Source organism: Odocoileus virginianus, chromosome 13 (assembly GCF_023699985.2).
Source record: "Odocoileus virginianus isolate 20LAN1187 ecotype Illinois chromosome 13, Ovbor_1.2, whole genome shotgun sequence".
Classification (NCBI taxonomy): Eukaryota; Metazoa; Chordata; class Mammalia; order Artiodactyla; family Cervidae; genus Odocoileus; species Odocoileus virginianus.
The window spans coordinates 13,085,951-13,100,260 of record NC_069686.1 but is presented as its reverse complement, the minus strand read 5'-3'; the positions used below and the strand labels follow the sequence as shown (position 1 = coordinate 13,100,260).

Genomic DNA, 14,310 nt, shown 5'->3' with positions numbered 1-14,310 from the left:
AAATGTACACAGAGCTGGTTGCTTTATAAAATCAAAGTCATTTTTTGGAGGTGGAAGACTTTGTCCAAAATCAAACAGTCTGGCATGTCAGGTATTCAGGAAGAACCATGAGATGTAGCCAAAGGTGTGTGATGCCTTCACTGGCCACATACCATGCCCGACGCAGGGAGTGACATGAACTTGAATGTTCTTCTAATAATGAGCCCTCTCGGCTATTCAGCACTTCGTCCTGCAGATCACATTGCTAGTTCATGTTTGTATTGATAACTGTCAGGCACTGGAGGATCTGAAAAGTCTTCTAAGTCAATGGAAAGTTATTTTTAATCATGATAATTTAGTGTTTTATTGTATTGTAATTTCATGAAATTGTATGTATATACATACCTTCTTGAAATCTGTGTACATGTGTTAACTCTCCCTATTAACTTGGATATTAAAATAACTATATTTTCAGCCAATGCTGGAAGAAAAGAAAATTTTATGTATTTCCTAGTTGAAAAAGTTAAAGCTCTGAAAAATTCATGGCTATAAATGGGTCTTTTTACACTAGAATTAAGGGCCAATTCAACCATGATGAGAACCAAACCGCTCTCTAAAAAGATAGCATAGGCCATATACTTCAGATTATGGGCAGGAAGATGGCAGTGCACACTCTGATGAAAGGTTTTATGTATTTATAGATGATAATTTAAAATGACACTATAACCCTACTTCGTACATTCCACTGCTTGTTAATTCTGTGGCCCCACATTGCATTATTTACTCTTCTGTTTCTTCACTCGTTTATTCAACCGATAGCAGTTTGAATATACTGGGCACTGTTCTGGGAACCAGGAATATGATGGTTCAGGGAAACTAATCTAATGCAGAAGAGAAACAGACAGAAAGATGACCACAACACAGGGTGTTGTATGTAGTTATGCAGAGATCGGTAGGGTGCTGTAGTCATGCTGAGGGCAGTAAAGCTTTCTCAGAGGAGGGGACAGCTTGGGATGACTTCTTCCAGACAAAAAGAAGAGGGAGGGAGGGATAAGCAAAGGCAAAGGAAGACAGTTGAGAGGGTTTGTGAGGCCTGTGCTTTGGGGCAAAAAGTGCCTGGGTGACATGACGTGAGGTCAAGAGGCAGGGGCCTCAGAACAAGAAGGCTAACCCAGGAGCCTGGGAGGTATCTTAGAGATGGTGGTAGTAACCTGAGGCTTTTAAGCAGGAGAATACCATGATATAGTTGTTTTTTTTTTTTTTTTGAAGATCATTTTGGCAAAAGTTTGGAAGACAGGGTATAAACTACATAAAACTGATACATTTGAATGTGTATATTTTCTCTTCCATTTGTATTTGATTAATAGTACATAGAAAATTTTGAACAGGTTTTACTATCAGCCCTCAGACTGGGTTATAGCATCAGATAGCACTGTCCTATATGTAACAAGGAGGAGAATTTGAAAATATCAAACCAATATATTTTTGTTTCACTTGAACCATGATGCCCATGGCTCCCCGCCCATCAGCTCAGCAGACTTTCCTCCTCTCAGCAAGTGGTGGCTCCCTGCTAAAAACAGCAAGCTGTCATCACCCAGCTTTCAGAGAGAATAGGTCTCAGTGCTGGTTTTGTGTGGAGAGAAAAGTGAAAGTGAACATGTTTGTGACCCCTTCCCCACCACACCAGGCTCCTCTATGGGATTCTCCAGGCAAGAATACTCGAGTGGGTGCCTATTCCTTTTCCAAGGCATCTTCCTAACCCAGGGATTGAACCCTGATCTCCCACATTGCGCACAGATTCTTTACCATCTGAGCCACAGACAGGATTTCTAAATTCCAGAACTCTTATCTCTTAAGAACCAAGCCTGGCTAAAGCAGATCATCAAGTGTGACTACAAAGCTCTGGTGCAGGGAGCATAGAGGAGACCATATAAGGAGAGTTCCCATCAGACTAGGAAAAGGAAATTCATAAACTTCCCACTCCTGTCTTAGAGAAAGGAGAGGAGGAGAGAGAGAAGAGGAGAGAAAGAGGGAGGAGAGAGAGAGAGAGAGGGGCTGAGGTGGGGCATGAGATCAGATGTGAGTGTCCTGGCTTCATGCTCCTTGGGGGTCAAACCCTGAAGATGAGGGGAAGGCTCATCTCTTGAATCTCAGAGCCCGATTCAGGAAAATGACAGAAATTTCTTAGAATGAGCTGGCACCACCCTGGTGGCATACTGGAAAGGACTGTGGAAGCTGCTGTGTGGACGCCAGGGTGAAGAGAAAGTAGCTGGGGTTTCTGCAGGGGTTGAGTGATGTCAGAGAACCAGCCGCTGAGAGCTGACCGGGAAGCAGGTGGCGGCTCGCCATGGACCCCGAGCTGCGGCAGCCGGAGCCAGGGTCAGACCCTGCAGGGAGTGCTTGTGGCAGCCACCCCGCAGCCCCAGGGGCCAGCCCCGCATCACAGCCAGAGCCCTGACCCCGCAGGCAGCCACGGCTCTCCGTCCCTCTCACCCCCCAGTCATAGAACCGTGACAAGGACAGGTAAGCTCCCCAGCACCTGATGTCAGCTGGGGAGAAGGAATGGCTCTGACTGAGAACAATTCACATTTTAGTCTTCCCAAGGACTTGTATTAACCAGAAATAACTGAGATGCTTTAAAACCAGTCCCTGAACACCCCCAACCCATCACCAGGAGAAGGTGGAGCCGGATACATTATAGAGAATGAATAAAGGAAGTTATTTTCTTTCCTCCCTCATCTTCTTTCCTTCCTCCCTCCCTCCCACCTTTTCTTTCTTCCTGAGTTTTTGGAGTTATGTCATTCCACATATGTCCCCCACTTTGTAGAGACAAATAAGAAGTTAGCCTTAACTATTCCTTTCTCTCATTCATAGGAATACGAAATGTCGTAGAGAAAAACATTTATAAGAAACTGATTTGGGTGGTGTCCTACTTTTATTAAGTACGTGATAAAATTGTTCCCCTCTTTAACCACATTCCATTCCTTGTAGGCTTTTAAGAGGAGAGTTCTAACTACTCACTCTGCAGCTCACTACTTTTTCTTTCTTTTTTTCTAAATTGAACACAAGGCATGGACCATCTGGGGAACACTGAGTTGTTTTTGAAGTGCATTTCTTGGTATCCAGAAAAGTTGTCTTGGTGTAGCGCCTTACTTCCTCTTTTCCAGTTTAGCAATTCTAACTCCCAGGTTCTACAACTTGAACTGTATTTTAAAGATTTTTTTCCTCCCTTCTTTTCAGAGAGCATGTTAGTAATTGCGTTAGGTGGAATGCATTTTCCAAATCAACCCTGACAAATGAAGGCAGAAAAAAAAGTCAGAAGTTACTATAACCATAACTTCATAAGCCCTGCCTGTTGCAGAAATGCCTTGACATTCTCACAAAGAGGCAACACTCTTGCCAAAATCTTCTTTAACAGGAGATCATTATTCCAGCTAGAACCTGGCCGGGTCAAGCTCTTTTTTTGTTGTTGTTATTGTTGATCAAATACTCCAAAATCAAGAGCCAGTTTGGGATGAGCTGAAAATCTGATTATGTTCATAACAAAAATTAAATCCCTCAACCTTTAACAGACAGAAGATTTATAGTGATTTATAGTGCATCATTGAAATTCTAGGTGCACTGAAGTTTGATTGAGTCGAGAATGAAAATGAAGGGCAAAAACTTAGCCTGCTATTGCAAAGACAGGCTCAGTGTGACGCTGCCACATCAGGTTTTCTGTTTATCCCTAAGGCTGGTGCAGCAGTGACTGCAAAGTTTGATGGTGTCTGGGGTTTTTGTCTTCGTTCTTTTTTTCCTGTTTTTTCTTTCTCTAAAGAAATTGAGCAGCAGGCTAATGGATCCCCAGCAGGGTGCAAAGACAGCGGAAAGTGCGGGAATCAGATGTCAATGTGTTCCTGCGAGATACCCTGCTAGGACAGCTAACTAACCAGGGCTTTAGACTTCTCTTGGGGAATGTGCTTTGATGGTTCCCTGCCCACTCTTGGCTTCCTATATGCTTCCTGATTAAAATGCTGTCACTTAAAAATCATGACTTCTGGGACCATTTTCTATTTTTCTTAAGGAAAAGTTTGGAAACATAAGATTAAAGAGATGAGCACATTCTAGAGAATTTTATGTGTACATATAAACATGTATATAAGCACATCACATCTCCCTACTGTAGAACCATCCATGTGTCTGGGACTATTCTCTGCATGTTCCTTCCTGACCCATTACTTTATGAGGTATGTTTATATATTTTCTGTCAGTCACTTTCAGTCAATCACTAGATTACTCTGGAAAGTTCCTGATGAACAGATTTTGAGGGGTTGAGGGGTTTTCATTGTTTTCCTTCAGCATAAGCACAAGTTGGGACTTGAAGTTGTCTCAGAGGTAAGAGTTTCCATTTTTAAATGCAATGGACATTCAAAATCTACCAGTGTACTTTCGTGGGTTCCCACCTAGGCACACAAATAAACAGCCCTTCAGGTACCGCAGAGTATTAATAATCTACTCTTTGTTTGGAGAAGAGACAAAACTCAGCAAACTGGAGTGGAAGTGGAAAGTGCTTCATCTATTTTGACCAAGCACAACCCTCTTAAGCTGATCTACCCAGTAGAAGTCAATGAAGTAAAAAGCAGCCCTAGAACCATATCTGTCTACTGCCGGGCTACATCTCCCTCTTCACCCCCACAAGCCCCTTCCCGTCTAGGGCTGCACCCAAGCAGCCTCAGTCACACAGTGCATTTGGTTAGCTTCTCTCTTTGCTGGCCCTCATCTTTCTACATTGCTCTGACTGCAAGGAGGTTTCTGATCATGATGTGTGTATCTGTTTGCTTTAGGCTCTACGTGAGGTTTCTTGCCACTCAAACCTGCTCTACCTTAGGGTCAGGGCTCTGGCCATTAAAAGGTCTCATAGCTACTCTTCTATATCATTTTGCCCTCTGCCCAGACTAACTCAGCAAAGCCACACTGCATTCTTATGTTCCATAGGAGGAAGATGATGTCATCTCTCAGAGTTTGGGGTTCCTGCCAGCTGCATGCTTCCCCATTTGCCTTTATCCTCTCAGACTCTATTAGTGTACTTCCCCATTAAAAAACCCAGGCTGACCTTCCAGCAACAACCTGAATTCCTGCAGACATTTGGACATTTGACTGGCCTCCCGTTAGGGACCTTCCATGCTTGGTGAGTCATTTCCTCAAGGTTCTGTGTCTTAATACTCATGGTGATTCCTTCCCACTGACTGATTCCATTTCCATTGCAAAGCAACAACAGTTAATGTGAGATTATCCAGTTAAACAATGAAAAACATCCCAGTGCTCAAGATGGGACAAAATAGGGATTCTCAAGGAGACTAATTAAAGTCATTCTACAAGGTTTCAGTTTGAGGGCTTTTTGAAATGTTGATTTCAAAATTAGATCAATTTATATATTCATATAAATATGTATTCATATGAATATATAAACTTATATATTCATTTGTCTATAACTTAATATATAAATATTATATATGCAAAATCTATATATGTAATTTATAAATATTATAAAGAATTTATGTGAAATCCATGAGGTTTTTAAAAAATAAGTTATGAAAAAGAGCATGACTTTCATGCTTTGTTCACTGAGAAGATACAGCAGCAGGTATGAATATGAACTTTTATAAACAGCTTGTTCCACATTCCTCTTTAGATGCTGTGACTTTCCCCATTTGGTTAGTAAGATAAGATCGTGGGTGAATATACAACAGAGGTGAAATGAGGCAGAAAGGCCACTACACAAAACCAAGGCCACAGATGAGTGGGACACAATCTAATTTGGTGGGAGTGTCACTTGAACTTTCTAATGTCAGTTTCCTGTGGATAAAATTAGCAAGTGTATCTAATATCACAGCTAGGCAGTAAAGTAAAACATGTGAAAGATCAGGAATGATAGATAATATGATGGGGTAATATTACCCCTAAATTCTGGAAACTGCTATTTGCATTTTAAATTCAAAATAACTTACTTTTTAACCTGAAGATTTTAAAGTATTTAATGGGAAGTATAAAAATAAGCCCAAGTGATTGTGAACCAGCAATGAAACATTTAAATTAACATGGAAAAACATACAAGAGTCCTTTCCACCATTTACGGCAACTAATCATGTAGGAAGGGTGTGTAGAGTTGAGTTCATTTCAAAGTGGCTTTGCAGACTAACACCAAAAACTTATCAGCCACACAAATACATGTCTTCATACTCCTAAGCTTTACCCACAGTAAAAGGAATTTATTAATTGCAAGAAATTCATCTCATTTATTGCCTAAGAATGCATAGGAAAGTGAGTAAAATTAAAAAATAATTCAACATGGGTAGTCAAGGTCAATTTCGCAAAGCAAAATATACCTGACCCAACAGCTATGGGCCTTACACCTGGCAACCCAGCTTATTCAGAGATACCAGAGGAGGGAGGATGGTAGAAGTGGATGGGAGAAAAGAAAGTTGCAGATCTTCTTATAATAACATAGACATTATTCTTGATATTTCACCCAATCTTTCATTTTTAAATAAAAGAGCATTATGTCCCAGGTATAACTAAAATAATTCATTTCAGATTCTTTTAAAGCTTTACTTCTCTGATTTTATGCTATCATGTACTTAATGGATAATATAAAACAAAAAAGTTACTTTTGTTTTTTATAGTCATTAAAAATTACATTTCCATCTTCAAGACAGTATTCTATGTTTTTTTTATTTTTTAGGATAATGTGACAGGGCTCAGCAGTTCCTAAAAGTGCTGGGAATGAAGTGGTAGATAAGCCTGAAACTTAATGGTTGTGAAGTCCTTAAAAAACAATACTGTGTTTTTAATGGCGTTAGAGTGAGAAATGAAGCTGTTCTGCTTTCCCTGCCTGTGTTTCTCACTCTGAAGTCAAAAAAGCAGCTCAATCTGATTGAGGTAGGTAGGGGGTAAAGAACTTACCAGGTTTTTCACATGAGAGCAAATGCTTAGAAGTAGGATTAAAAGCCAGTGTACACTAAACTGTGAGTGTTAACTGATGTCTGCCCTAATCCTACTCAGAAAGAGAAGTGTGAACATCCGGAGCTGGTGACACCAGTCTCCTTGCCAGAAGCAGGGTCTCGAACCCACACAGCAGAGCTGGAAACCACCTCACTCAGCGTTCAGTGGTTGTCGTTTGTCACGCATCTCAGACAGAGGCAGATATTTAAGACGCAAGAGGCTTTACAACACCCTGTGGCCCAGGCCATAGGGTCAAAGCAGAAAACTATGTTTCATGGAACTCTCAAGTCTCACATGATATTAATAAAAGTAAAAGAAAAATGGTAAAAAAAAAAAAAACTGAAAGAGATGTCCATGGTCAAATGTTTAAGAAATTCAGAATTAATCAAGGTTAAACATATTTCTTTCCTGGAGTACTTTTCTGAGGCTTCAGTATTTTAACGTGCAGGAAAAGAAAGTGAAAGTGATAGTCGGTCAGTTGTGTCTGACTCTGCCACCCCATGGACTGTAGCCTGCCAGGCTCCTCTGTCCATGGGATTCTTTGTGCAAGAATATAGGAGTGGGTTGCCAGTGCCTTCTCCAGGGGATCTTCCTGATTCAGGGATCAAACCCAGGTCTCCTGCATTGCAGGCAGATTCTTTACTATCTGAGCTACAGGGAAGCCCCAATTATTGGGCCTGAGACATCTTTCTAGTAAGATATTCACTAGGCTATGGATGGACACTTCTATTCCTTAGAGGCACAGTTTGAGAAATACTGAGATATAATATTACGATACTTGGTTTATAGATGAGGGAGTTGAGGCCCAAGGAGAACTCGGGTCTTTGGGTTCCGAGTACCAAGTCTTCTCAGTGGACTGATCAGAAATCCAAGAAAAGATAAGCTGCAACCACCATTCCCGGCAACACACATACCCTGGGAGGGTGTCCTAAAACCAATACTTGGGAAAATGCGGTACATGCTTTTCCTTCCTGGCTTGGTGAAGACACACAGACCCTCTCGGATCATGATTACCTGATACAAAGGCATACAGATGCTATCAATCCACTCCAGTTGCAATCGAGGCAGCTCATCCTTCCGGTTCCGATCAAAAATAGCCTGGAATGGGGGAGGAGAGCCTTGCTTTATTACACCAGAGACTTTACGGGTGCTTTGTCAAACACTTTGCCACAATGATCCGATTTTTACCAACTGAACACTTCACAAATCACAATCAACCTTTACACGTACTTTCTTTTCCTTTATCTGTGATGAGAAATAAAGTATTTTCACCTCTTTTTATGAGATTTGTAAGCGGATTTATTTGGACTTTATAGCATGCAACTCCTTGGGGCCAAAATCTGTCTTCAGATATAGGTAACTGCTACTAAATCAGTCATCAGGTCACTGAGAACTGGGTACAAGTCAAAGGAATGGGGAATGTTTTATTGCCACAAAATAGTGCAGGCTTTTATTTTTATAGTGAGAGATTATGGAATAGATTGGAAAAGCTCCTTAAAAGCAATGTCATTTTAAATAGGAACTATTTGTGTTAATTTTTCAGAGTGGGGACAATTTTGTGTGTTTTTCAATAAGGTCCTGTCATTAACAAATTCCTAAATTTTTATCTATCACTGGATGGATAATTGGAAAAGGAAATGGCAACCCACTCCAGTCTTCTTGCCTGGAAAATTCTATGGATGGAGAAGCCTGGTAGGCTACAGTCCATGGGATCGCAAAGTTGTCACTGGATGGCTAAACTGGATCCCTTGGACAAACACTGCCCAGTGTAGTCCAGTGAGAATGTCCCTCCCTTTGTTCTTTTTTTATGTATATAAACTTTATTGCCAGAGGGTATATTTTCAGGTATAGACTCAACTTATCAATAAATTTTAAATACATACACATGAAATATGTTTTGCCCAGATACAAATGAGATTGTCTTTAACTTAGATGACACCCACACAATGGCTATTATTGTAAAGCACTAAGCAGGAGTCATAACATTATAAGATATGCTGCAGACTCCAGGTGCTGTATCAAATGTGTCATGGACATGATCAGCTCAGGGGCAGGTAGAGGCTAATTCCTTTATTCTTAAAGAGTAAGGCCAGGGTCTAAGAAGAAACCCCATCCTGCCTTACTGTCTTACAGTAGGTGTTGTCTTTCTTCTCAATGTGGCATCCACATAATTTTGGTGTTCACATAGGTCATGAGGGCAGACTCATGACATGTCCTTAGTTGGACAGGACTGAGCAACTTCACTGGTTAGTTCTTAATATTATCTGAAATTTTCTTATTTGTTTAATGACTCTTTCTGGTACATAGGATACACTTATTTTTTTTTTTAATTCACTTAAAAAATATTCACAATTAGCAACCATTAAAACAGTCAATTTTAAAATATTTTTATCGGTCCAAGGGGGAAAAAAAAATCACATACCAATTAGCAATCTCTCTTCATTCTTCCCCAAATCCCCTAATACTTAGGCAGTTCACAAAATCACTTTCTGCCTTTATAGATTTGTCTGTTCTGCACATTTTATGTTCATGGAATCATATGATATGTGGTCTTTTGTGATGGGCTTCTTTAACTTAGTATAATGTTTTCAAGGTTTACTGTGTAAGCCTACATCAGCACTTCATTTTTATTGCCAAATGATATTCTCTCGTATAGATATACCATATTTTATTTATCCATTTATCAGTAGATGGACATTTGGGTTGTTTCGACCTTTTATTATGTATAATGCTACTACATTCAAGTTTTATTGTGTGGATGTATACTTTTGTTTCTCTTGGGGTTATAATTAGAGGTAGAATTGCTTGCCACATGGTAACCCTAGTGTTTAATGTTTTGAGGAACTGCCAAACTGTTTCCAAAGCAGCTGCATCATTTAAATTCCCACCAGCAATGTACAAAGTTCCAATTTCTCCACATCCTTGCCAACTCTTGTTACTGTCTGTCTTTTTAATTATAGTCATCTTAGTGAGTGTGAAGTAGTATCTCACTGTGGTTTTGATTTGTATTTCCCTGATGATTAATGATTTAGGACATTTTTCTTCATGTGCTTATTGGTCACTTATATATATTCTTTAGAGAAATGTCTATTCAGATCCTTTACCCATTAAAAAATTGTGTTGTCTTTCTGTTGCTGAGTTGCAATAGTTTTTATATGCTATCTATTTTATAAAACATTTTATACATTTATATAATATTTTACATATACTGAAACATTTTCTATATATCCTAGACATTAGGTGGGTTTCTCTGGTGTCTCAGACAGTAAAGTGTCTGCCTGCAATGTGGGAGACCTGAGTTCGATCCCTGGGTCAGGAAGATCCCCTGGAGAAGGAAATGGCAACCCACTCCAGTACTCTTGCCTGGAAAATTCTATGGATGGAGAAGCCTGGTAGGCTACAGTCCATGGGATTGCAAAGAGTTGGACAGGACTGAGCAACTTCACTGGTTAGACATTAGGCCCATATCAGACATATGCTTTATAAACATTTTTTCCCATTCTGTGGGTTGTCTTTTCACTTTTGTAATAGTGTCCTTTGATACACAATGTTTTTAATTTTGATGAAGTTCAATTTCTCTATTTTAACTTTTGTTTCTTATGCTTTTGGTATCATATCTAAAATATCATTGCTGAATCCAATCCAGAAGATTTATATCTTGTTTTTTTCTAAGAGTTTATAGTTTTAGCTCTAACATTTAGGTCTATGATGCATTTTGAGTTTACTTTAGGGTCTGGTGAAAGAGAAGGTCCATTCTCATTTGCATGTGATATTCCATTGTCACAGCACCATTTTATGTATAGATTATTTTTTCTTGATTGCATTATCTTGGCACCCTTGCCCCAAATCAGTGGGCCATAACTGTAAGGGGTCATTTCTGGACTAGTCACTTCTCAACACATGTCTGATGAGTGGAAGTGTGATATACCACTTTGTCCTATGCTTCCCTTTACAGAATTTTGCATCTTGTAGTTGGTTATTAGTGAAAATTTATTTAATGTCCATATTTCCTGCCAGTTGGCAAGCTTCTCGAGGGCAGGGAAGATGGTGCCGCCTCATGTCTTGGTGCACTGTGCTCAATACTTGAAGGTGGTCAAGCACGTTCTGTTATCCGACTCACTGCCTCCAGCATTAACCTGGATGAAGTGCCTCTGTTGACCTTTTAGGCCTATGACACCTGAAAGGGCTCTTGGACAATTTTATCCCTAAATAGCAAGGAATGATGGACACAGAAGGTGTCAGATCTGGGTGTGCACATTTCTAGACATTTCTGGAAAAGCACTCATGTGGGATACTCCTGCTACAGAAGCCAGGCCTCTCCCGAGGAGACGGTCAGCAGTTGTACTAAGCAGGCCCCTTTGGGGAGACAGTAGCACATACAGCTATGCTTCCACCACAAAATTAATTTCATTTATGTCTCCAGAAAAACCCTTACCTGACTCTACAAAAGTTCCTCAGTGCTGCGCCACCACACCTGCCAGCCTGTCAATGCTGGCAATTAACTCATGCTTTTTCCATTTGATTAAACGACCTGTGGTATTGCTGCAGTGTAAGGCCTTCAGAGGAGGCCTTGGAAACAGTTTTTTAAAAGAGAAGAAAATCTTTTACTTGAAAACAGATATACTAATAGCTGGCATAAATTTGGGTTGTACTACATTTTACACATTAACTATGTATCCCAATTTAGCATCTTTATTTTATAACCAAATTTGATGACACCACCAAAAAAGAACAAAGGAATGTTTTGAAAACAGTATAAACAGACGTTGCTTTGGAAATTAAAATAATTGATGGGTGTGTTAACCTATGTAGTCTCCTGATCTATTATGGGTCAACAACAAATAAAGAATAGTCGAAATTAGTAAGTCTGAGTTCTGACTTCAAGCAGGTGAAACTCTTCAAGCTAGGAGCTTTTCTGCCGCTTTTCCTTGTTTTTAAATGTCAGTGAAGAAAAATGTTTTAAAACTTGAAGATCTTATAAATAACTCCAAATATTCAAACCTAGTTGATCTGTTCATGAACAGACACTCTTGATAACTGACACATTCCTTGAGCTGCACTGGATCTTCTGTGCTCCGGCAGACTTTAGAATACTCTGGACCATTCTTGGATCACTGGGTGATATGTTTTGAGCTACTCTTTCATTAAGAATAAAGAGACTGCCCCCTCCTTGAGGTTGGTGACTGGGGCATTTATATCTTTGTCTCCTGGTGGGTAAAAACATAATCATCCTTAGCCTACAATAAGCATTCTCAAATAGTAACTGAATGGATGAATCCAATAAAAACAGCATTTCAATCAGCAGAACCTAGTTTCCCAGGCGCAACTTTTCATCATGCAAAAAAGAAACAGAGACTTGAAATGATTTGCTTTCAGAATTTGGAAAAGTTCAAAATTGGAAAGTAAAATCCAGAATATCCATTATTTACTGCACCTGCCTTTTCTAGCCCCTCAAGGCTGGAGAGCTTGCCTTTAGGTTTTCTTTTTTTCCCCTGTATTTCTGTCTCAACATAGTCACTGACTGCATATGAAGCACCAGCCCTGGGCTTTGAGTTATTCAAGTACTAGTCTGCAATCCTCCCTTGTGCCTATTTCTCCCAGTGTGGGAACACAGAAAATGCTTGTTAAGTAATCAGCCCTCTTAATCAGAAACCTGGGAATAAGAGTGTTTAGCATCTAAGTTTAATTAAAGTTTGAAACTTTCAGGAGTGCCTCCTTAAATTCATTCTCAGCCTTTCAAGGTGCAACCTGAAGTTATTTTGAAATGTCATTCGAAAGGGTAAATACATCATAAGAAAAGGATGATCTTACTGAAGGGGTGAGTTTCAGTTCTGCTCTCTCCCGATCTCCTTGTTCAAAGAACTCGCTGGTTACAAGTTCAGCCACCTGAAACACAAAAATATTTTAATTAATGGGCATATGTAATTCATCATGAGACGTAGAAGTTATTTCTGGTTTATGTCTATGGCAGTTACCTTCAAGACAGACTGTTTGAAAAGCTTATGAGGACGTTCATTAACCTTTTGTGTTTGAAAGTATGACAGAATTTAATCAATGAAACTGATTTCCTTTTAATCAGATCTTGTGCATTGTATTTTTATTTATTTTTCTTGAGATAGAGTTGAAGTACAGTTGCAATCCTTAGATACATGCCAATAGACAATCTCTAAGAGTAGAGCTTACATATTCAGATGAGACAGGGATATGTAACCTTCAAGGGAGGGAATGTTCTTATCCAGAAAAATGAAGCAAAGAATAACCTAATAATAATTGACATTATAACAGATTATCATACTATATTTGTAATAATCATTCAGCCAACTTTTGGTTGTTTCTGGGCAGATTTTTTTTTACTTTGTTGCACACATATTTTAGCCTGGCTACATTCTGCCACTGTAGAAACTTCTTAACCATGTCACCCTACCAGTATTTGTGTGCACCCTGGAAGGGTTAACCCCAGGGCCCACCCTTTGCTTCCTACTGTAGCAATCAGTCAAGGGGCAGGACTAATGCCAGATTCATTGTTCACACCAGACGTTTACGGTATTTTTTTTGAAAATCATGATTTATTTATTTTTGGCTGCACGAGGTCTTGGTCGCTGCTTGTGGGCTGCTAGCTGCGGTGAGGGGCTGCTCTTCACTGCAGTGCCTGGGCTTCTCACTGCAGCGGCTTCTCTTGGTGTGCAGCACAGACTCCAGGTGAAAGGTCTTCAGTAGTTGCACAGGCCCAGTTGCTCAGCCGCATGTGGAATCTTCCCGGACCAGGGATCGAACCCATGTCCCCAGCACTGGCAGGTAGATTCTTATCCACTGTACCACCAGCAAAGTCCTATAGTATGTTATAATATGACTTGAAGAATGTGATTTGGTTTTAGGCTGCCTCCATCACATAGTAAATAACTGTTTATTTATGGTGCATTCTAGTTGTTTACAGCACAATGGAATGGCTGTTCTACTGTAAACCACACAGATATTTCCAAAGTAAGGACATATATTTTTCTACTTTTCATCCATTAGCACGGATGATCAGAAGCTACTGATCACGGTCAGGCTTACAGAGATTCCACCCCCTTCCCCGACTCTGTGCTTCTATCAATAGGTTTATGAGAAGAAAACTGATATAACAGATAAGCACTGACCAGATATTTTCAACAACACCGTGGTGAACATCTGGGAAATCTCTGAGATGAACTAGCTGGATTTACAAAATATTGAAAGAACAGAAAACAAATTCCAGACAACTTGATAGCAAGAAGATCTGATTTCCAAGCTCTTACAAAGATGAGGTTCTGAGGTCTGGCAAAGGTTAGAGTGGCTTAATTTTGGTCAAGTGCAGAGAATCAAGATAAT

General features: G+C 39.9%; 1 protein-coding gene across 1 annotated transcript in view; it reads right to left on the bottom strand.

The window, feature by feature from the left end:
* The window catches only part of PDE11A (phosphodiesterase 11A), a 402,070-nt gene that overhangs the window by 22,959 nt on the left and 364,801 nt on the right, over positions 1–14,310 (bottom strand). The window contains exons 18-19 of the mRNA XM_020908326.2: positions 12,772–12,846; positions 7,975–8,058 (exon numbers count right to left, since the gene is read on the bottom strand). Of these exons, the coding sequence (XP_020763985.2) occupies positions 7,975–8,058; positions 12,772–12,846 (159 nt within the window). The remainder of the gene's footprint in view (positions 1–7,974; positions 8,059–12,771; positions 12,847–14,310) is intronic.